Here is a 22,892-nt window from a genome sequence, read left to right on the forward strand (position 1 = left end):
AATCCCCTTATATGCAGAACACTAAATAGGATGGAGAGCGTTAGTCTTAAAACTTAATGTGCACCATGGTTGCAGAGCATGCAGTCAGAAAGCCTTTTTGATCCTTCCTGTCTTCTGGTTAATCAAACAAACTGTCATTGATAGTCAATGAGTCTTGCCTTTTCTTCAAAAAACTAAAACATGATCATACTTTAAATTTATTTCGATTTCAATAAAAAATATTATCAGGTTAAACCTAATAAAAAATGGAAAAATTGTCTTTACAGTTTCAGCAGAAATCAGGCTAAAGGTGGAAAGAGAAAGGCAAAGACAGAGGAAGAGACATTAGAAAGAGCAAAGAATAAGGAACATACAAGTGAAGGTAGAAGAACTCCAGAAAAAGAACGGGAAAGACAAGGCATGCCTGCTTTTTACCTTATCGCTGGGCTCTAGTTTCTTCCCTTTGAGATACCATTCTACCGGGATATCTTCGTAGGAGAGCTCACAGTCGAAGGTGGCTGTTTCCCCTGCAGTCACGGTGACATCCTTTAAAGGCCTCAGAAGACCAATTACTCGTGCTTTTCGAGAGGGAAGAAACAGCTTTGCGTTACTCATTTTATAATCCCAAAAGAATAAATAGAGACTTAGATATGAATCTTCATGGTTGCTTTCTTCAAGAAGCCACAGGACTGGCCACTATTTTAACTCCCATATGAACGTGGCCCCATGGTGCTGAGAAGGGGAGAGCTGGTAGCTGGAGAGCGAGTATATGTAGGGGCCCTTTCGTTCTGACGTACAAGGTCAGCGAGAAATCTGTGCTGCATCTGTCTCTCTGCCAGGCGTCAAGTTCTTCTTGCTACATAAGGTATGTGACTTCCAAAATAACTAAGACTCTGATTGGGAGAGGACAAGGGGCCCTCAATCAGAGGCTGTCCCTATCCATCAAACACTTTGCACCTTCCAGAAATGTTAGCCTAATGCTCCCCACCTTCTTTCTTGAATCTGAAATGCCCACGTGGCAAAGTTTGTCTTTCTGGTGCTCTAGTTGCAGAGCCACTTGAGGGAAGTGGTCTTTAAGGGTTCTGAGTTAGATTCTCATTGTATGTGTATCTACTTTCAATGAGGACTACAGAGCAGGAAAATCTGATTTGCTAAATTTTCTTTTGTTCAAATGGCAAGGTCAACAAAATTTCCAAAACTTTACGATTTGAACTACTTCTGTATTGGAATGTCAAAGTGGCAAATATAAGAGAGCCAGTTTTTGTGTTTTAATAATATTTTCTAACTAATAAAATAATTCCAATTAATTTCACTCACATTCATTTTCTGAAAAAGTGTTTATTTAATTTTCCTCAAAAACATGCAATACTTACGCTTAACTCGGAGGTGGGCACTAGATTTAACATTGGCAGCCTGGAAATCCACCCCACCAGTCTGGTCCAGGCGACAGTTGTGCAAAACAAGGGAGTGTATCTTGCCTTCTTCCTTAATTTCACAATCCTGTACCAACAAAACAGAAAAACTTTCATAGAAAATAATTTTCTTTGAAATTTTGTTCTAAGGATAGAATATCTTAATTAAAGGACTGCAACAAATAAATGGTGATGAAACTTTATATAACTTTGAGCTCTTTTTTAGGAAGTAAAGCTTACAAGTACTAAGAGGAAAGCCACATTTATTTTACCTGTATAATTCTGAGCCAACTAGCAGCATCACAGAGTATCTACAACCTTATACCCACTCTGCTGGATCAAAAGTAATGCAAGTGTGCCAGTCTGAGCCCATTCATAGACCTTGACATCTCTCTCTGGCTTAGGGTCTGATAGAGAAACTGCTATCATGTTTTAAATGTCCTGCATCCACTCTGACTTTCACCTGTTCTTTTCTAATTCACACAGCTCCTTTTGGTGTTGACAAGTTCAGAAATAGCCTTACAGGTGTTTGGAGTAGGGCCTCTCCCTTGAGTTTCCAGTTGGCGTGGATATCATCTTCAGAGATTTCAGTTTCAAAGCGTGCCGTCTCAGTCTCCATCACCTCCACACTGTGCAGGGGTCGCACCAGTTTAATTTCCCGATCTAGAAAAGTGAAGGGCCAGCATGGGTCATTAGCCTCTGGCACAAATAACCCCAATGCTTCAAGAGTGAAACTCATGGAAATTTCCTTACCCTCAATGTCAAGTTTTCCTGAGGTCTTATCTGTCCCACAGTCACAGGTGTACTGTCCAATATCTGATTTCAAGGCTTTCTTTAGGATTAACATGCGTTTCTTGCCATCTGCCTTAATAACAGCATTTTTGGATGGCTTTATTTCCTTCCCATCCTTAAACCATTTCACTGGTGCATCTGCTTTGCTAATTTCACACTGTAGAATAACTTCATCTTTCTCTACACCAGTATAATCTTGAAGTTTTCCTGTAAAATATGGGTCTCCCTCTGCAAGTAAAGTATAAGTGAAAAAGTTTTATTAATCACCTTAGGGAAATGACAATCTCTTGGAAAGTTTAAGACACAACTCACAGAGTTCTGACTATATTTTAAAATTGTGTCAAGTGTTCAATCATTTAACCTGTTTATGTTCAAAAGTTCTCTAAATATTAGAAAGGGAATCAGTGCATGGGATTTATCAAGATCTAATCCATTCATATTGAATTTTGAAACATTTTATTAACAGTAGCTAAAAAGACTGTGAAATTTAGCTTCAAATACAATTTTGTGTTCCTCCTTTATTTGGATAAATTTCTAATTTCTTAGCAACTCTATTGTGTCTAGTTTACTTTTAAACTTTCAGGCTCACATTGTTAGTTTTTCTTAATCAATTAATAGTTTGCCTTTAATCGTGTCTATATATGTTAGCCTTCATGTTTAATCTTGTTGATATTAGGTGGCCAAGAAAAACAATGAGGCTTATTAATGTAAGTTATGTAATATCTTCTCTTATGGGAAACTTGAAAAACATTCCTCTGAAATAATTTTGATAAAATGAAGAGATAGAAAGTATTTATACATTCCTATTTTAAACATGACAGGGCTGAATAATTAATGAAGAATTTTAAGTTGGCTTTTAACTGGCTATTTTGTGGTTGTAAGCTAGAATCTTCATTAATTTACAGTAATGAAGGTAAAGTGTTTGAGAAATAAGCCTGATTATATATGTGATAGCTTCTTAAGGAGTTGGGCTGCTTTCATGCAATATAACACTTAGAATAGATACTCCACAAATTTCTGTTGAATTTAATGCAATAAAATTAAAATTTAAAATGCACTTACCAAGCACAGTGAGTTTAGCTTCTGAACTCATCCCCATAGCTTCTACTCTAATTTGGGAGGTGTCATCAATAGACAGGTCTTTGAATGTGATTGAATGAGTTTTCCCTTCGTCTTGCATTGAGACCGACCTGGTGGTGTGTAGACGCTGGTCATTCTTGAACCATTTAACTCGGATGTTATCATGAGATAACTCCACAGTAAACACAGCACTTTCCTTCTCTTTGGCAGTTACATCTTTGAGAGGGGTGAGGAATTTGAGCCGGATTCCTATCAAGAAAAAAAAGAAAGAACTTATTAATTGAAGCACTTTAAAGAAGAAATATAAAACTAAAGGCAAAAAAAAATGATTTTGGGGTGGACTATTTGATAGAACTATTTACCTTCAATGATCAGTTTGCCACTTGTGTGCTTATCTTCAGCTTCAAACATGTATTTTGCTTCATCTTCAAAAGCAGCTGACTTGATCACCATTGAATGCTTAGTGCCATCCTTTATAAGCTCAAATCTGTCATCACCTGTGATTTCCTGGGTTCCTTTTAGCCAACGGAATGTTTTGGGCTCCCTGGATACTTCACACTCAAACTTAGCCTCATCTTTCTCGAAGACTTTAACATCACTGAGAGGTGTGATGAATATAAGAGGCAATTCTGAAAGAAGTGGACAGTGGATGAAGTCAGAATACGTTTCCATTGATGACCCTTGATCAATGCAGGGGTGTATCAGGAAGTCTTGCAGAGAAAATACAAAAATGGGGCTGACAAGTAGAGCATACCTTTCACTTTCAGACTGGCTGCAGATTTGGCATTAGCAGCCTGGAAGGAAACCTCTCCTGTCATACCCAGCTGACAGTTATGAAGGATCAGAATATGCTTCTTCCCATCCTCAATGATTTCACAGTCCTGTTTGGAGTGAGGGTTAGAAAGAAAGAACATCATTTATATAGTTATTCCTACAAATCATCAAGATATTTTATGCCTTTTTTCACCCTACACAACCAAGCAACCCCTCTCCTACATAATTAGCTAATCTTGACTTACAGGGGAAGCTGTCAAAGGCTGTCCTTTCAGCTTCCACTGGCCGTGAACATCAGGTTCAGAAAGTTCAATTTCAAAGCGGGCTGTTTCACCAACGAACACCTCTACTCCATACAGAGGCTTTTCCACTTTTATTAGTCGAGCTGAAATGATACAGTTTTGTTAGCGTGACTGAACTAATAAACTGAAGATTCAGATAGGGTAAATTTTACATTGTTGAGCAACTCACCCTCAACAGTAACATTTGCCTTGGTCTTGTCTGTGCCACAGTCACACACATATTCGCCTTTATCTTTAAGTTCCGCCTTTTTGATTTTTAAGATGCGGCGCAGGCCATCTGCCTTGATAGAATATTTGGGTGAAGGGACAATCTCTTCACCATCTTTGAACCATTTCACTGGTACATCTTTGCTCACTTCACACTTCAAAGTAATCTCATCCTTCTCCACTGCAGTTTTGTCATGTAATTTCACAGTGAAGTAGGGATCGGCCTCTGTAAAAGACATTTAGCATAAAATTAGAAGAATGTGAAAACTAAAGTTTATTAAAGAGTAAAAGGTTGCAAAATATTTTATTACTCCCCACTCCCATGATTCAGAAACTGGCTATCTGGTTATAGTTGGTTACATTTACCTAAGACCTTCAGCTGTGCTGTGGAGCTCAGCTCCTTGACTTGAGCTTTTATCTGAGATATATCATCCAGTGTCACTTCTTTCATTTCCAATTTGTGAGTCTTGCCCTCAGAAGAGATGAGTACTGTTCTGCTTGTATGGAGTTTGGCATCATTTTTGAACCAGACTACATGCATTTTTTCATGAGAAAGTTCACATACAAAAGTTGCTGTTTCACCTTCTTTTACTGTTTGATCTTCAAGAGGCGTCATGAATTTCAGTCTTATACCTGAAATGCAAGCATGGATAATGCCTCAGAAACACAATTCACCTTCAGAAAGATTCCATTCTAATCTGCCTGAGTAAAAGGGACCCATTTCACATGGCACTTATTTATTCATCTTTCCAAATAGAGCTCCACTAAAAAAAAATTAAGGGGTTTGTTTTGGTAACACTGTGAAAGTTAATTAGTGATGCATTATCATAGCTTTTAGAACTTGGCATCCTATCTTTAAAGTCATATATTTGCATGCCTTTATGGGATGTCACAGATCTCATTAGCTCACTTACCTGTGACAAATAACCGAGCTGAGGTCTTCTTGCCCTCCACCTCAGCAGTATAGACCCCTTCATCATCAAATTGAGAATCATTAATAACAAGAATATGTTTCTTTCCATCAGCAATGATATCGAATTTGTCAGATGACTTGATTATATCAGGTCCTTTGGACCATATAACATTTGCCTCTCGGGTGAGGACACATTCGAATCGAGCCTGTCGCCTTTCTGGAACAGTGACATCCTTCAGGGGCACAGCAAAGTCAAGTTCGATTTCTGAAAATCAGACATTAAGAAAATGAGGCTTTTCAGAATGCACAGGGATGTGAAATGAAGTTGAGCCCCTCCCTGAACTCTAAAAGCCCCATACCTTTTACTGTCAAAATGGCAGTTGTAATTGCATTAAGGGCCTGGTAGAGGACTTCACCAGCTTGGTCCAGTTTGACTTTGTGCAAAGTTAAGAAGCGTTTTCCACCTTCTGCTTTGATTTCACAAGTCTGAAAAACAATAGTTTTAGTAACCATTTGAAAGAGATAAATTCCCTATAGGAGAAATGTTTCAGATACAGATTTCTACAGAGTTTAAGAAATTACTACTAATAAAAGTAAGCAGAAAATTCCCTGTCATAACATTTTACACAAATTGTTCAAGTTGTCCCCAAATGATATGTAAAATTTCTTTCCTTCTTGGAGACTTTAGAAGACTCCATTATTATTAACTTCATTATTATTAAAGCAACCTGAATCTAGGATATAGATCCTGAATATAAGATGTGGTTATTTTATATGACTAACAATTTAAAATGTGAAATTACTCACAGGTGAGGGCCTTAGAAGTTCTCCTTTCAGTTTCCATTGTCCAGGAATGTCTGCCTCTGAGATTTCTGCATCAAAGCTTGCACTTTCTTTCTCATAAATGGTAACGTCCTCTATTGGTTTAAGCAGTTCAACTTCACGCTCTGTATTGGTCAGGGATGAAGTAACATAATGCTTTAGACAATCCAACAATGCTTTGCTTGTATGTGTTTTGGTGTGTTATTTGGCTTTACACATACACAAAACTTATATTTCGAATAAAAGGTAACACTTTATACCTCCAAGTGTCAGCTTTGCAGGGTATCTTTTTCCTTCAATTTCCACTGCATACTCATCAACATCTTCTGGCATAGCATTCTTAATTTTGAGGAATAGATGATTTCCATCTCTCAGTATTTCAGTCTTATCATTTGGTTCCGTAGGGATTTCATCATATCCTTTGAACCACTTAATGTTTGGAGTATCTTTTGCTATATCACAGGCAAAAATAGCTGTCCCCTTGGGTTTCACATGCTGGTCTCGTATAGGTTTCACCAGCCAATCTCTAATGACTTCTATATGAAAATAAGATCAGAAAAAATGATTTAAGATCTGAACAAGTAATATACATTAGCTTCCTTAGTAAATTTCAGGAATAGGAAAAATTTCACAAAATTGGGCATAATTAATCCACTATAGGATATATTGTTATTCCCCTCTTAGGTACAAGATTTCTGATATTGTAATACTGGGAAACGAGGTCCTTTCTTCCATTTTCTTAGTGTGATAATAAGCAGAACGAAATCTCCCAGGAAAGTACTAACCTACTACTTTTACGCAAGATGAACACTCCAGGTTGTTGGCGTTTTCCACAGTAACTGTATATGTTCCAGCATCTGTGTCATCTGCATCATTGATGGTCAGGGCTCGCATCAAGCCGATGACGCCTGGCACAATTCGGCCAGGTTTCTCCACCACAATCTTGCCATCCTTCCTCCAGACCACGTCACGCTCTTTGTTTAACTCGCAGCTCAAGTACAGTGGCTGTCCTTTGACCACTGTGACTTCCTCTTCCAGTGTTTTTACAAAACGCACAGGAAGTTCTGTGGAGAATTTCAGTATATATTTCAATAAATACAATATTTTCAATGAAATAAAACTTGGAAATAAGAGGTTCTGTAAAACTACAATGCAAGTTGCTACTAAGGTTTGTTACATTAAAGTTTAATATAGATTATGTTCAGAAGACTAGAAATTACCTTCTACAACAAGTTTAGCCGTGGAGGTCTTTTCTTTGTTTCCCAAACGTAAAACACAGGTGTATTCACCAGCATCGGAAAGTTGAACATCAATGATGTGCAGCTTTCTGTCTTTACCATCTGCAATAAACCTGTGCTTGGGACTCTCACGGATATTGCTACCGTCTTTCATCCAGGTTGTAATTGCAGTGGAAGGGGAGACCAAACATTCAAAGATTGCTGAGGAGCCAACGAACTCTGATTCCGTCAAGACAATGTCTTTGATTTCTTTCACAAACTTCAATGGCACAGCCTTTAGCTGGTAGGTGAATGGGGCTTCATCAGGAGGTTTCTCTCCACCACTCCCTGGCCTTAACTTTCTCCTTTCGGCTTCTATTGGTGAAGGAGTCTTTTTGGCTACACCTAATTCAAAGTAAAATAAAAAGTTGATTTGGCATCTCCTTAGGAGTCAGAAAGTTCGTACTTGGCTGCCTGCTGGATAAAACCAGCCATAAAGCAATTAGAAGACAAGAACAGAAAATTAAAGACCAGGCAATTGAAAGGCCAGTTGAATTTGTACTGCTTTGTTTCAGACAGGAAAATGAGCTGGTATAAGGAATCCATGAATAATAAATGTTCCTTTTCTCAAGTTTTAATCTGAAGTATAAAATAGCCAGATTAATGTCTAATTATTGTATCTGCCATGTATAAATATCATGCATATGAAAAATGAAGCTAAGAACTTATAGGATTCGCTATGCTAAAATATAGTTGGTTTTATATATATATATCTCCTTACACAATACTAAAAGTGTATTATTTGAAATATCAGAAAACATGCTAGTTTTAGTAGAATCAATTAGAAAAAATAAAAATCGTTATGAATTTTGAAAATTTTTTCCCCTTGAATATGAACTTTGGAAATTGAGTGGAAGGTTACAATGTAAGTACTAGAAAAATGAATCTCACCTTTGATAGGACCTTTTGGCTTGGCAGCCTCTTCCTTAGGTGCTTTGGCTTCTGAAATAAAAATAAAACTCAGCATTTAAACACTTTTCAGACTTATTTCATGTTTAACAGTAAACCATGGAGGGTGACTGATGCTCCATTATAAATATTAATGCATAAAGAGAAATTGGTTTCATTTATATGACTTCTATGGATAATCATATTTCCAGGAAGGCATATTCTGAGATTTAAGAGCTCAAGCTAAATTGCCAACATATTTAGGATTAACAAATTCTTTCAGCAAGTGCCTTATTCTCTTCCCATTTTTGGAAGGCTTACTGTTGCCTTGTGAGGAAAAGTTTTGCTCCTGCCTAGCTATGCAAAGTATTTTATATGTTTATGTATGTCCTGATTATGTGAACCAAGGAAATAAGATTTTGTCAATAAGAAATCAGTGTAGGGAAAAGGGAAATGGCTGCGAAGTTACCAAAAGCCTTTCTTTTTATGTCTAAATTGGGCAGACAAACAAATTCAGGGAAGACTAAGGAAAAAGAGTCCATGTACCACACATGCATGAGTTTCTCTGAAGATTTCCCTTAGACAATGAAGTAAGGCAGAAGCAAGAGAGTTCTGACATTTAGAGTTTGATTCCATTATTAATACAGGGACAGTATAAACTGTGGAATGAGTTCTCTAGCTTCAGCCCCCAGGATAGCTGAGAATAGCTTTATTTTTATACATACTTAATTAGTCAAGAGCAATTCATCATCCTTTTCTGAATAATAAAAGTACTACGTTAACATTATAAAAGTTTAAAAGAATATGCCCAAATCATAAACATCAGCAACAAAATATCACATAAATATTAAAAATTAAACTACTGTCAAAATAATATAGTTTATTTTTCCATGTCATTAAACATGGTAAACTCCAAATATTTTGAGATAATTTTAAATAAAAAAATTTCTAAATAATTTATATAAAAATATATAAACAAATATAAAATGACTATATAATTATTGAATTAATAATCTAAAATAATATAATTTTTCTGAATAGTTTTATTTATTGATTGATTAAAGATGTAAGCCAATTTTTATTATTAGGTTCAGAAAATTAAATTAAAAAATTTCTCTGTCAAACTATTATGGATATTTCTAAATGCTATTCCCAGGGGCTATGCACATCTCATTGTGGAATGTAACAAATAGTTCTCTTTTTTTTAAATTCACCCTGAATTTTTGATTTTGTGCTTTATCAGTGGAGATGATCATTTTTCCATAGGAACAAATTGTCAAGGCATTATATTGAATATCTTAGATTCTTCACATCTTAGAAAACTATCAATATATGCATTCTCCCCCACCCCACCTCCACTTTAAATTTACTTTGTTTTATTTTTGGTTTTGTTGTTTTTTTCTTTTTTTAAAGAATAATTTCAACTTTTATTTTAAACTCATGGGATGCATGTGCAGTTTTGTTATGTGGATATATTTCATGATGCTGAGGTTTGGGATATGAATGATCTCATCACCCAGATAGTGAGCCAAAGGGCAAATAGTCAGGATGTGTGTTTATCAATGACTATCAATTACACATCAAATCAGTTTTGATCAATTATATCTCAAATTATCACTTAAATGATGAACTATACTAAATAGTTCATATACAATTAATAGGTGCTTTAAGTTTGGACTTGAGATATCTATACCATTAAGTTAGAACATTTAAGAAAATTATTATTGATCTAATTCCTTATACAGATTAAAAGACTGAAATATGGAGTCTCTTTTTTCTTTTTCTTTCTTATTGTGGTAAAATATACCTAACATAAAATTTACCATTTTAGCCATTCTTAAGTATTCAATTCAGTTGTATGAAATACATTCACAATATTGTACAACCATCAACACTATCCATTTCCAGAACTTTTACATTATCCCAATATACAGACTTTTTTAAAAAAGAGAAAATGTTCCAATAGGGTATAAGGGAAATTTGAAGCTTCAAGGGATTCTTATATGTATACCCTTACAGGGTCTCTGCCTGTCTCATTAGTTTTTATCAGCCCCAAACATATTCATTACTTAATCTGCAAAGCATATGAAAGAAATGGTGCAACCCAGGAATGTACATTCCAATTAAGGCACAATATTCACCCACTGGGCAAGAGACAAGATGGATAAAGGATATCAGATGAAGAAAAGGTAGAAACTTATCATAAACCTCCGAAGTTGAAATGATACCTATGTTGCAGCATAAACAGGGCTTGAATTTTAATCAAGTGTGAATACTTTTATTAAGTCACCAAAACAAACTAGCAAAATAAAGCTACAGGATAAATACCTGCTTTCTTTCCAACCACCGGCACTGTTACTGGGGCAGCGATGGGGGTTGGTTCAGGTTCCACAGGAGGTGGTTTGATTGTTTTCACTTCTGTAGAGAGATGTCCGTTGCATTAATGTATCAATGTGTCACTTCCTAAAAGCTTATTTGGTAGCTTATTTGCCTCTTCTGATATAATTTTGAAATCTTTGAATAACTAGTTTTTAAGAGAATAGTATGTTAAGCATTTTGAGACGTTAGAAATCATTTGATACATACTGACTTTCACCTACTATCTTTTATTAAGTACATGCTATGTGTGTGAATCAAGAAGGAATATGCTGTTGACATTGAGGATAAGCTTGCTCACCTGCTTCAGGCTTTGGTTTCGGTTCAGGTGCAGGGAGAGGTATTGCGGGCTTGATTTCAGGCACTGAAATAATTTAGAGTAGAGGGCAGATTATTACAGGATTTTTGAAGTTTTTCACAAAGTCAAAACCAAAATTAAGCCCACATATCTTGGAAGATATTAGAATTTATATACATATAATTATCATATCAAGTATTTGATTAGTTTTCATTTTAAACAAAATACTTGGAAAATATAGTAAGGCAATGTTCTTGGTTTTAATGTTGTTATTTATCTCATTGCCCATAAATACAATTTTTTTTCTGGTAACTTATTTAGCAACTGAGTAATCATTAGCCAATTGCATATGAGAGTGAGATGGTAAAGAAAATTAAGCCATATGTGATTAACAGATTAAGGTCATGTGTTCAAATCTTGATGTCAATGTAACGATATTTTAAATGATACATATTTGCATTTTTAGAGACAACTAAGAATGACAGTAGATTTGTACCTTTTGTTGGTTCAGGAATCTTCCTTTCCCTTTTTGTAACAGTAGGTACTTCAACCTCTTCAACAGGTTTTGGAGGTGGTGGTTCTGGTACTTTAAGATAATATTATTTTTTAGTGTTAATATTTGAATATTTAGGAAGCAACTCATCTGAAGTATTTCAGATTTATTTTTCAAAAACTCTATGGATGGCTTTTTAAAAAACCTTATAGTTTATCAAGTAATTTCTATTTTATTTTCTTGACTCTGCTTCCATTTATTTTTCTTCCTTTTATTCCATCCACTTGTCTTCCACTCCCCATAGCTCTCTCCTTCTAGATCACTTCTATAATAGTTCCCAATAATTACACCCTTTGTGAATAGGCTAATGATAAAAACCAACCCATTTAAAAGCCCCCAGATTATGAAACCTTTGCTGACACCCTCCCATGAATAGCCACTTGATTATTTCAGTCATTTCTACTGGAAGAACTTAAGTTGCAAAGTAATGATAAGAATGAAATGCAGGGAAATACGTGAATGGATTTGAGAATTACTATAAAAATATTTAAACAGAAAGCAGACAATGGAAAACAGAGACTACATCACAGATGAAATATGAAGCTATGTTTACATCTAATTTCATTTATGTTTACAAGATAAACCTTTTGTTAAATGTCCATTTTGTTAAAAGATAATCTTACAAATTGTCACTGAGATTCCTACCTGCAGGTTTTTTAACTTTTTCTAGTTTTTTAGGTTCTACTTTAGGTTCTTCTTCTTCAGGTCTTTTTCTTAGAACTTTAAAGACAAAAAGGTTTATATGTAAACCAAGAGAAACTAATGAAGATGTTGAACAAGCTTGACAAATGCAAATAATGTGCAAAGCAAGGAAAATGAAAAAAAAGCATGCTACCTAGCACCCTGGAAAATAAGCATTTACACTAAAAGTGTTTTTTTTTTTTTTAATCAAAAGTTGTTAATTATAATAGCACTCAAAGTTACTTTGTTTCTATCTAGATAGAGGGTCTATTCTGAGACAAGTCTGTGGGAGAAACAGCTCCAACACAAAATGAATAATTTGAATAGCAACGAATTATAATAATAATTAAATGTTAATGATTTAATGAGTATGTAAATAAGTAGAAAGTTTACTTAAGCAGAGATATCTGAAGAAATGTAGCCTTAAAATCAGTAATTCTATGTGAAGACAATGTTAGAACTTAATTCTTCATTTGACTATCTTGTTTCTCATTCTTTAATATTTTATTAGTCAGAAAGAAATGTTCAGTTTTTTAAAAATGTTATTTATTAGTTGTGGTGATCCTGTGTCACACTTTAAAACTGAATATTGAATTTAAGCTAAAGTAGTTTAATGTAAGGTATTTAATAGGTTTAGTGTACTTTACTACATAATTTGGTTATGAAAATGGCAGTCATAGTCGTTGTTAGTTTAGAATATTATCAACTTAGTTATGTCCATTAACATTTTAAATTTCAAAATACTGTGAATGCTCACAAAATTTCTGTCTTTTTTTAAAAAAAAAGATTTGGAAATGACATTTTTCTTAATTTTCAATGAAACTACAAACAAATTTTGATAAATAGCGAACCAATTCAAAGAAAACCAAAGGACAGAAACATTTTGTAAGCTTTCAAGTTCATTTTTAAAATATACTTAACGCTGACAGAATGGTTGAAAAATACTATACCGCTTTTCAGAACAACTTCTTCCTTTGGTTCAGGTTTACGTTCAGGAAGTAATTTGCGAACTTTCTTTTCACCTCCAGGCACTTAAAAGAATATGATTTCAAATTTTGAAGTGAATTTATATAAAAACAGAATTTCAACAAGAAAAATGTCTCTCCTAAAACTAGTTAACTGTAGTGCATTAAGTAACAATTTTTGCTGCATATAAATACCACAGAATTTAAGTTTAAATGATACATTTCAAGTTATCTCCTCTGCAAATATCTATACAGCCTTGTGATGAAATTCAATTCCATTAACTGCAGGCAAATGTATTCATTTTAAATGGATGTAGGGGATGTTGCTCTATATTGACTTTATGAATCTTTCATCAAATTACAGGGTTCTTGACAGTATCTTTGTCCCAAACTGCAATTGTAGATTGTCCAACTCTATGATGTTATCTACCCAACCACTAAATGTATGAAAATGATACTGGCAAGTGTTAATGCCATCATTCAGTTTTCTCCACTGAGGGAAGAAGGTGGCCAAGGGTTCCGGTTTGTGACTTTGATGCTGGGGAAGGGCCATATCTCACTTTCTGAACAGAAAAAGAGTATCCTTTCTTAAGATTTCCTTTTTGAAATAATGCTGGATAAAATATTTAAAATTATAGAATTATAAAATTTCAAAGCTGGTGTTGGGAGCTCATTTTTCATGAATAAGAAAATGTTCTTAAATTCATTCAAATTAAGGAATGCAAGGAATTCAAAATTTCCTCTTGCGTCTACAGCGAATACTGAGCATGGTGGATGATGTTATTTTATAGAGCAACCTCTTTTGCTATCATGGCCCTCGTAGATTTGAATGGTGAAAGAAAGGAACACGTGGTGATTATTAAACCATTTTCCTCTCTACTAATGTCAATTAAAATCTGATTTAAAACGGTATTTATTTGTATCATGTAACTATTTGCTCACTATCAGAAATCTGAATTTTTAGATATTTCTATAAAACTTCCTATTTAGGGCTTTAAACAAGATATTTGCAATTCATTAAATGGTTTTTTATGTGATAAAGATAACTGCTTAACTCTTATTTCAAAAATTTAAACCTACAATAGGCAAATATGTATTTTGTTTTGAATAATCATTTTTTTCTAGTGTCAAATATTTTAAGTAAAAATTTTAAAGTTAAACATTACATATTTTATCCAGGATAAATTGTGTTGGCCTTCAATACTATTTTAGAGGTACCAATCTTCTTAATAACTATTTTTATTGCTCAAACCCAGAAGGAAGCACATGCATCTAATTAATGTAAAGTAAGGAGGCATAATATAGATTTTCTTTACTGATATAATGGACATAGTGAAAATATATCTGTGCATTTTTCATATTATTATTTTATTTTAAAAATCTTATTGATGTTTGAGAACCCAACATTGTAGCTATTATTTTTAAAGTCATTATATGTGATTATGTGCTATTTTAATGTTTATGATCAATATCCATGATAACATTATTTTGTAATCTCCTCTTTATGAAATCAGGAAATGTATATTTACATGGGTGACTTTTTTCCCCAAAATTTCAGAGTGACCAGAAACAGTCTTAACTTCTAGGTCTGAATGTGTTGATTACTTGAACGGAACACTACTACCCACTAGAAAAAATATGTTTATTTTTGATAGATGTTTTCTAGACTCTTATAATTCATTTAGTTTTCTTTAGGGTCTAATTTTAGATGAGACCTTACTAGGGAAAATAGTGTTTACAGAAAAATACACTTTGAAAAATTACCTACAGTAATAAGGAAATTTTTCTGAAATGTGAGTTCTGTACACCTCAGAGAATGCCTTAGAGCCAGTGAGAAGAGAGTGACATGAAAGTCCTAAGGAAATCCCTACAAATAACCTTAATAATATAAAAGGAAGATAGGACTTATTTTTAGTGCTTATTACATTGGCTAAAATTCTTATGTCAGGTGAAATGTCAAAACAGTTTACTACTAGCTCTCAGCATTTTAATCTCATACGTCTCTTGATATCAATTTTGGCTAACCAGTAAAATTTGTTATTTTTAAGTTTAGGAAAATGCAAGAAGACATATGCATATGAGACAAAGATAGACCATGTCTATACATGTATGAAATGGATGGGAGACAAAAGAAGCCACACTCATGAGCCAGGACCATAAAAGCCACAGAAATATAAGAAATGAATGGGACTACTCTCTGATCATTGAAAAAGAGAAACAGAACATTCGATGGAGGCAGAAAGAGCGAGGAGTCAGGAAAAGGGCTACTACATAAGTATGTATTTTTCAGCCTGTGAAATACCTTTCAGAGGTGTGAGCTCCACTTTTTCTGGAACTGCAGGTTTTTCAGGAACTTTCTTCTTTGGAATAGCTTTAAAGAATATGATTTTACTTTTGTTATTTGTATATTTAATCTGAAGCAAGTGATTAACTTTCTACTCCAAGAATCAAAACCAAGCTTTGCTTATAACCAGAAAGCATTAATAACAGCCAAGAACAGCCTTCAAAGAATATACAAGCAGCATTCGAACCATGAAAACAGACTGCAGTTTTACTCCAAAGTTCAGTAGTTAATTCAAGACCAGCAGAGAAAGAAGACAATTTTTGTTATTGGCAGGAGGAAGAAATTTTCCTTTAAGCATACATTTTACGTTAAGGGAAATGTATTTATGTGTGTGTCCTCATGGAGTGTCAATTAACAGATGGGTGGCCTTTCGAGAGGTGCCAGAAGGTCCCCCTAATGGCTATGAGGGTTGTAGAGGGCAGGAATCACCAGCAGCAATGTCTTATGCTGGAAAACTGTGGTTTGAAGATACATAGGTCTGTATGGGGAAAATGCATATCTAAGATTACATCTAGATAATTTTAGATTGGGGAATTACATGATGTCGCAAGACAACTTTTTATTAAAATAAGAATAATATGTTTCTGCCGGTTTATTTCAGCTTTTAAAGAAACTGATATTTTTAAAATTAAGTAACACTGTGTCAATTCACAGAAAAATCAAAATATAAGAAGGGGGAAGGGAAGTTTAATAATAGGGAGATGCTGGATACCAAATGTCTTCATAACCACTCTTTCCAGCTCCCCTGAGAACCACACAGAACACTTGTTTAAGTTGCAAGAAAAAAAAAAAGATGGGGGAACAGTAACAAGTCATTCATATGCTTTCCTTTCATGATATATAGGCACATATCAGCTATTGGAAATCATAACTATATTACTTGTAATATATTTAAAAGCACATGTAGTTATTTAAGAACAAAGTTTTGGCTTTTATGTAAATATGTTGCTGCAATATTAAAAATATCTTGCAAAGATTTCTTATACATTCCTTAAGCATAAGATCCCAATGATATGTATAGCAATCAGGCTTTGAAATCAGAAAACTCTTTCTCACCCACTCCACAAAAGAAAGTTAATTGGACAGCGCCTGCATTCAGATATCCCGGATGATGCTATCAATGTACTTTCTGACTTTTGCAGCAGCAGGCATGGCATGACAAGCAACCCAAGAACCATGGGGCAGCAGAAGACACAGCTCTATGCAATCTCACAGTACAATCATGTCTGAAAGTACACACTTCTAAAAGTCATATATTTCTTGCAAGCATCATTTCAGATAGCTGGATACAAGTTTGAAGCAGGCTAATAAAACTTTGGAAGTGGCATTTTTTACCTTTAAGTTGGAATATTTTCTCCTTCACATCTTCCTTAGGTGGAGCAGGTGGAGGAGGTGGAGGTCTTGGTTTGAGTTTTGGTTTCTCAATAACCTTCTTTTCAGGTTCAGGTTCTTGAAAGAGTATTTCAGAGGTGTTAGTATATGTATATGTTAGCATGTGGATATGTAGTATATTTAATAGAAATTATATATATATATATATATATATATATATATGAAGTACAAAGTTTACTTTTTAAGGTATGTAATACCAGTATCCAACATAAAACACAGAACATAAAACATAAAAATATCAACCCTTTACACAGATGATAAGAAATACAGCAAAGGCACCAATAACAACAAACAAAGCATCCAGACAAGCCACAACTGACATGAGAGAAAGTACAAGTTACATGGAAACCTAAGAATGAGGCTCACATTTAAAACAGAATACTTTACATACAAATGGGAACAGACGTACTACATATGTACAACAACATAAACCGTATACATTTCAAGAGAAAGAATATGATAAAGAAGATTTAATTCCACTGGATTGAATACCTTTTACTGGTATTTCTTCAGGCTGTGGTTCAGGTTCAGGCTCTTCAGGTTTAATGTACTTTTCAATTTCACGTTCTTTAAAGAATGTTGACAAAGGATATGAGGTTGTAAAGTTCTTCAAAAAGACTCATAGAAATTTCACATTGATGCAAAGATTACAGTCACAAAATAAAAATATACAATTCATACAAATTCACGTATAGAAAAATTCACCTATAAGAAAAAGTTCTTTTACTTGAACTGCCTATTAATTAGATTATTCAATGTATATTGATGGCAAATGAGGTGACTTTTAAAATTTGATACCGTGTTATCATTTGAGGATCCAAGGCAATTATTCCATTTTGCTTCAGTAGTTGTTGTTGGAATTTATAATTACCAACAACAGTAACTAAATTAAAGATTCTAACTTGAAAGAAGTGTAACTACTTCAAAAATAAAGCCGTCAAACATGCTAGACTGCTCTTGTATATAATTTCAAGAAGGAATATTGTCCTGTAAATGCTTTTGTAATTCTAACAGGAATCTTCAGGAGATTAAAAAAATTTATATATATATATATATATATACCTTCAACAGGGGGAGTCTCTTTTCTACCAATGGTTATAGATGCTTTTTCTTCATATATTATTTCCTCAGGAGTCTCTTCAACTTTAAAAAACATAGTATTTTATTTTAGACTATATTTAGAACAGAATACTGCAACTACTATTCTAACATATCAACCTAGTTACATTAAGTAACACTCTATAACAGATTATTCAGATGACCCCCAAATATCAATAACTTCAATACGTGAGACAGACAAATACATAAGATTCATCTACAATCAAAGCAAGAGGATGAAGACAATTGTCATCTTTCCAAGATTTATGGAGAAGCCGTGTACCTTCAGCAGGTGGAGCTTCTGGCTCTGCAGGGATAGGCACAGACACTTCCTTTTCTGGGATGATTTTCTCAGGCACTTTGGGCACTTTAAAGATATGATTTTGTTTACTATTAAGAATTTAGAAGACATGCAAGATTGTCTAAAGAGCAGGCAAAGAATGCAGGGGCAAGAGCTTCATCTTGGATTTCATGGGGAAAATGGCTTCTGAGACATGGCACCATTTTGGACATTCTAATTTTATATATGAATCTTCTCAGCCTTCTTCATTTGCTTCTAGTCCTCTGTGTATGCTTAAATGAAGGTGTTCTAACTTTGACACTTAAAAAAATTTGCTCTACATATTCTGAGTAATTGTTCCTGCACACTCAATTCTTATTTCCATGTGAATGACTTTAAGATCTACATCTCTAGGCCTGATCTCTTTCTTAAGCTCCTGATGCACACTCCCAACTTTTATGCTTTAAAGGTGAAAAGTACATCTACCATCTTCCTCTAACATTAGTTCAGAGACCCAATGAACCATTCTTTTGGCCATCTAGCTTTAAACCTTACAATGATCTTGGGCTCCTCAATCTCCCTAATGGTTTTGATAATGGTCAGAGGCCATTCAGTCTCCATCTCTCTCAAACCCAGTCCCCCTTTCAATTTCTGCCACCACGGATCTTGTCCAACTCTTAAAGACCTTAAATAATTGCAATGGGTCTTTACTATTTAGTAGCTGAAATTGCTGCCAGTTATCTTTCTAAAGCCCAAATCCTATTAATATGTAAGCCTGCTTCAAAATCTTTGAAGCTTCCTATTGCCTATAGAAAAAAGTACAAGCCTTTTACTGGCATTTGAAGTACTCCAAAATATGACCCCATCTTTATATCTGGTATTATCTTTCAAGACATTCCACAGCCAATCCATACTCAAATTGAGTTTACTTGACATAAGTTTACTTGACAATCCTTGAACATTCTAGACCCTTCTATCTCTGTGCCTTTCAATATGCTCTTCCCTTTCCGTGGGCTATCATGTCCTCAATTTCTTTTTTTTTTATTTTTTTGAGACAGAGGCTTGCTCTGTTGCCCAAGCTGGAGTGCAGTGGCATGATCTCAGCTCACTGCAACCTCTGCCTCCTGGGTTCAAGCAATTCTCCTGCCTCAGCCTCCCAAGTAGCTGGGATTACAGGCACATATCACCACCCCCAGCTAATTTTTGTATTTTTAGTAGAGACGGGGTTTCACCGTGTTGGCCAGGCTGGTCTTGAACTCCTGACCTCAAGTGATCCACCCACCTCATCCCCAAGTGTTGGGATTACAGGTATGAGCCACCACATCCGGCCTCATTTCCTCAATTTCTACATGTAAAAGTCCATCAAAATTTAAATTCAATTTAACACAGCTTCCCATGATGCCTCTGCCTGAACATAATCTTTTCTTGCGCTGTGTTTCTGCAGCCCTTTTGTATTCACTTGCTATGTGTAATCACTTTCTGTCTGTATTAGAGTCCTGTTATCTTTCTATCCTCTCACCAGATTTAACTTATTTGAAGACAGGATCAGGCCTTAATTTTTCTAATATGATGTCTTGTTAATGGTCAACATTCAACAAAATATGTTGAATTGAGCTGTTTTACACATTGAATGACAGAAGGTTCTTTTCTACTAGTTGTAACCATGTGATATATCACAGCACAACTGAATCCCATTCATTGTTTCACTCCTGCTTGTCTGTTTCATTTTTTTCCCTTCATTATTTCCCTTTTTTCTGTGCAATATGGTTTTAACATAAATTCACACTCAGTATGTTTTTCTCTAAGACCTATTATTAACATGCTTAAATAGCGGTTAGAGAAATCTATTTTCTCTTCATGGTAGGTACCTTTTTCTGGAAGAACTTCTGGCTTTTTGGTAACAGGCACAGGTTCTTTCTTTACTGGAACAAGTTTCTTGGGCACCTCAGGCGCTTTGAAGATATTAGTTTTGTTTTAAAAAGAGTATTTAAAAACATTTTAAAATATTAAGAATAAAAAACCTGTTTTGATTGGAGCAGCATTAAAATTAATGAAAGCAAAATAAGGAAATTTTTGTCTTTAGTTATGCAACAACAATAAGGACAACTTATTGGATTCCACTTTAAGATATCAGAATACTTTCTTTTTTATGATGCCAATGATGATGTGAATACCTTTAGCTGCTGGTGTTTCTGGCTTCTTAACAGTTGGGACCTTCTTCACTGGAACAACTTTCTTTGGCATCTCAGGTTCTTTAAAGATATTAGTAGCATTTAATAATACAAAGTTGCAAGATGTAAGATATACATACAAGTTTATTCAACACCGTAACATATAGGTAAGAGTTAACAAACATATAATACAACACAACACACAATAAGAAAAGAGTGTAAAATTGTAGACACCACAAAAATGAAGTATTCATTTTAACATGAGTACCTTTAGGAGGCGGTGCTTCTGGTTTTTTGATGACAGGAACTTTCTTCTCTGGGATGATCTTCTTGGGCTCTTCAGGCACTTGAATAATAGGAATTTCTTTTAGAATTAGGTGATTACAATGAAAAATTTAATGCTGATGAATGAATTAAAAACCACACATATTTCTTGGTACATGTGGGACCAAATTCTGTGGGTCCAAAGTTTTATGTGTAGAAATAACTTTTGTTCTTAATGTAGTCAGATTTCAGGCAACAAGATACAAGACTGATATTTTGCCTTAAAGAAGATATATAGACACAAAAATGAAATGACTGTATTTTCCCATACAGTGGATTCTGCTTTGTACCTGCTGGAGGTGGGACCTCTGGTTCCTCCTCTTCTGCAGCAGGAACTGGCTCTTCCTCTTCAGGAGCTATTTCCTCTTCAGGAGCAATTACCTCAGGTTCTTCATATGCTTTAAAGATATTAGTTAATTTTATTTCAATGTATGGAAAAATATTCTAAGATGGACAAACACTAAACATGATAAATAGTAATCTTGATTTCTTCCTTTGTTTCAATTGATACCTTCTCTTATTTTTGTTAAGATAAAATCTATCTCATTTGCACTGACTTCTTTGTCTATTGATTCAAATGCTGGCAAAGCCCTTTTAGTATTTAATGTCATTTATAATCATTAGTTCTCCTGTCTTACTTTCTATGTACATTGGAGAAGCTTTGTTTAATACAGCTTACTATGACTTATGCAGTTACTGTGGACCAATAACCCAAAATAGATTTGAGATTGGAGCTAATTTAGAATGATGAATTAAGACAAATAATTAAAGGTTAGAAAATGACCAAGAAATAATGAGGAAGGCAGAAGAACAAAGTTTAAATTAGAAATAGTCGCAAGTGGCAAGGTCATTAATGATCGGTCTCACGTGTACCTTCTGGGGGAGGAGACTCTACTCTTTCTGGAACAGGAACAGCTGGTTTCTCTTCCAAGACAGGTTTCTTTGGCACTTCTGGCACTTTAAAGATATTAATTAGTTTTTCTTATGAGTAGTTGAGAAGTATATTAAATTTATACCACATCTACTTCACATTTTGCTCAAATAACCCAGGGACAGATCCAAGAACAAATTTCACAATAAGGTCAGTGATCTGTCTTTGGACCCTCATATAGTGGGGAGGAAAATATGGCCTATTAAGAATAAAAGAACCAAGTTAGTAAACTTTTCCAATACTTGTAATAAGTAAATATATCACTTTTTAAAGTCAATGAAAAAATTATTAAAAAGCATTTACACCCGAAAAATCCAGAATGACAGTTTTGTAGTTGTGAATTTAAGAGGACTGGCAAACAACGGGTTTGATAATAGGTGACTATTTAGACAAGAGTGAGTGCTTTTCTGCAGAATCTCATTAGTGACATGTACCTTTTGCTGGTGGGACTTCTGGCTTTTTGGGAACAGCTACTTTCTTTTCTGGAACAACTTCTTTTGGAACTTCAGGCACTTCAAAGATATTAGTATTTTAACATTAGAAACAATCACCAGTAAACATTCGTCACATTTACACAGAACAAAACCCTTTTAGAAGCTGGGGGCTCCATCCGCCCCCATCAAACAGTGGACAGCTGCATATACCTTTAGCAGGTGGGGCTTCTGGCTTTTTGGGAACCACTGGAGGCACCTTCTTTTCAGGAACAACCTCCTTGGGCACCTCGGGCACTATAAAAGATATTAGTAGTTGTTTAAGCTCATGGTTTCAATGAAATGTGAAAATCATGAAGCAGAACAGTAGAATATGACATTTTAAAGACAGTTTTTTGATAGGGAGTTAGTGGCAGTGAGGAATACCTTTCACTGGTGGTGGTTCGGGTTTTTTGGCAATGACAGCAGGTGCTTTCTTTTCTGGGACAGGTTTCTTAGGTGGCATGGTCACTAAAGAATTAGAAGGTATGTTTTAGAAAGAATGAAGATTGAGAAATGAGACAAAAGCTCAGAGCACCCAGCAGTATCAGGGCAGGAAGGGG

At 34.7% G+C, this 22,892-nt stretch overlaps 1 protein-coding gene across 1 annotated transcript in view; it reads right to left on the reverse strand.

Annotated features, from left to right (window-relative positions):
* Positions 1-22,892, reverse strand: part of TTN (titin) — a 278,608-nt gene that overhangs the window by 103,953 nt on the left and 151,763 nt on the right. Inside the window, exons 189-223 of the mRNA XM_030802350.1 lie at positions 22,717-22,800; positions 22,504-22,587; positions 22,294-22,371; positions 21,802-21,885; positions 21,219-21,326; positions 20,873-20,950; positions 20,608-20,685; positions 20,302-20,385; positions 18,437-18,520; positions 18,118-18,198; positions 17,548-17,622; positions 16,999-17,112; positions 15,622-15,690; positions 13,305-13,385; positions 12,319-12,393; positions 11,617-11,700; positions 11,124-11,186; positions 10,775-10,864; positions 8,450-8,500; positions 7,502-7,903; positions 7,067-7,345; positions 6,542-6,817; positions 6,267-6,406; positions 5,819-5,945; positions 5,461-5,724; positions 4,913-5,179; positions 4,509-4,772; positions 4,283-4,422; positions 4,018-4,144; positions 3,626-3,892; positions 3,246-3,512; positions 2,145-2,411; positions 1,915-2,054; positions 1,353-1,479; positions 415-557 (exon numbers count right to left, since the gene is read on the reverse strand). Of these exons, the coding sequence (XP_030658210.1) occupies positions 415-557; positions 1,353-1,479; positions 1,915-2,054; positions 2,145-2,411; positions 3,246-3,512; positions 3,626-3,892; positions 4,018-4,144; positions 4,283-4,422; positions 4,509-4,772; positions 4,913-5,179; positions 5,461-5,724; positions 5,819-5,945; positions 6,267-6,406; positions 6,542-6,817; positions 7,067-7,345; positions 7,502-7,903; positions 8,450-8,500; positions 10,775-10,864; positions 11,124-11,186; positions 11,617-11,700; positions 12,319-12,393; positions 13,305-13,385; positions 15,622-15,690; positions 16,999-17,112; positions 17,548-17,622; positions 18,118-18,198; positions 18,437-18,520; positions 20,302-20,385; positions 20,608-20,685; positions 20,873-20,950; positions 21,219-21,326; positions 21,802-21,885; positions 22,294-22,371; positions 22,504-22,587; positions 22,717-22,800 (5,042 nt within the window). The remainder of the gene's footprint in view (positions 1-414; positions 558-1,352; positions 1,480-1,914; positions 2,055-2,144; positions 2,412-3,245; positions 3,513-3,625; positions 3,893-4,017; positions 4,145-4,282; positions 4,423-4,508; positions 4,773-4,912; positions 5,180-5,460; positions 5,725-5,818; positions 5,946-6,266; positions 6,407-6,541; positions 6,818-7,066; positions 7,346-7,501; positions 7,904-8,449; positions 8,501-10,774; positions 10,865-11,123; positions 11,187-11,616; positions 11,701-12,318; positions 12,394-13,304; positions 13,386-15,621; positions 15,691-16,998; positions 17,113-17,547; positions 17,623-18,117; positions 18,199-18,436; positions 18,521-20,301; positions 20,386-20,607; positions 20,686-20,872; positions 20,951-21,218; positions 21,327-21,801; positions 21,886-22,293; positions 22,372-22,503; positions 22,588-22,716; positions 22,801-22,892) is intronic.

The sequence above is a fragment of the Nomascus leucogenys genome, chromosome 22a (assembly GCF_006542625.1).
Source record: "Nomascus leucogenys isolate Asia chromosome 22a, Asia_NLE_v1, whole genome shotgun sequence".
In the NCBI taxonomy this organism is placed as follows: domain Eukaryota; kingdom Metazoa; phylum Chordata; class Mammalia; order Primates; family Hylobatidae; genus Nomascus; species Nomascus leucogenys.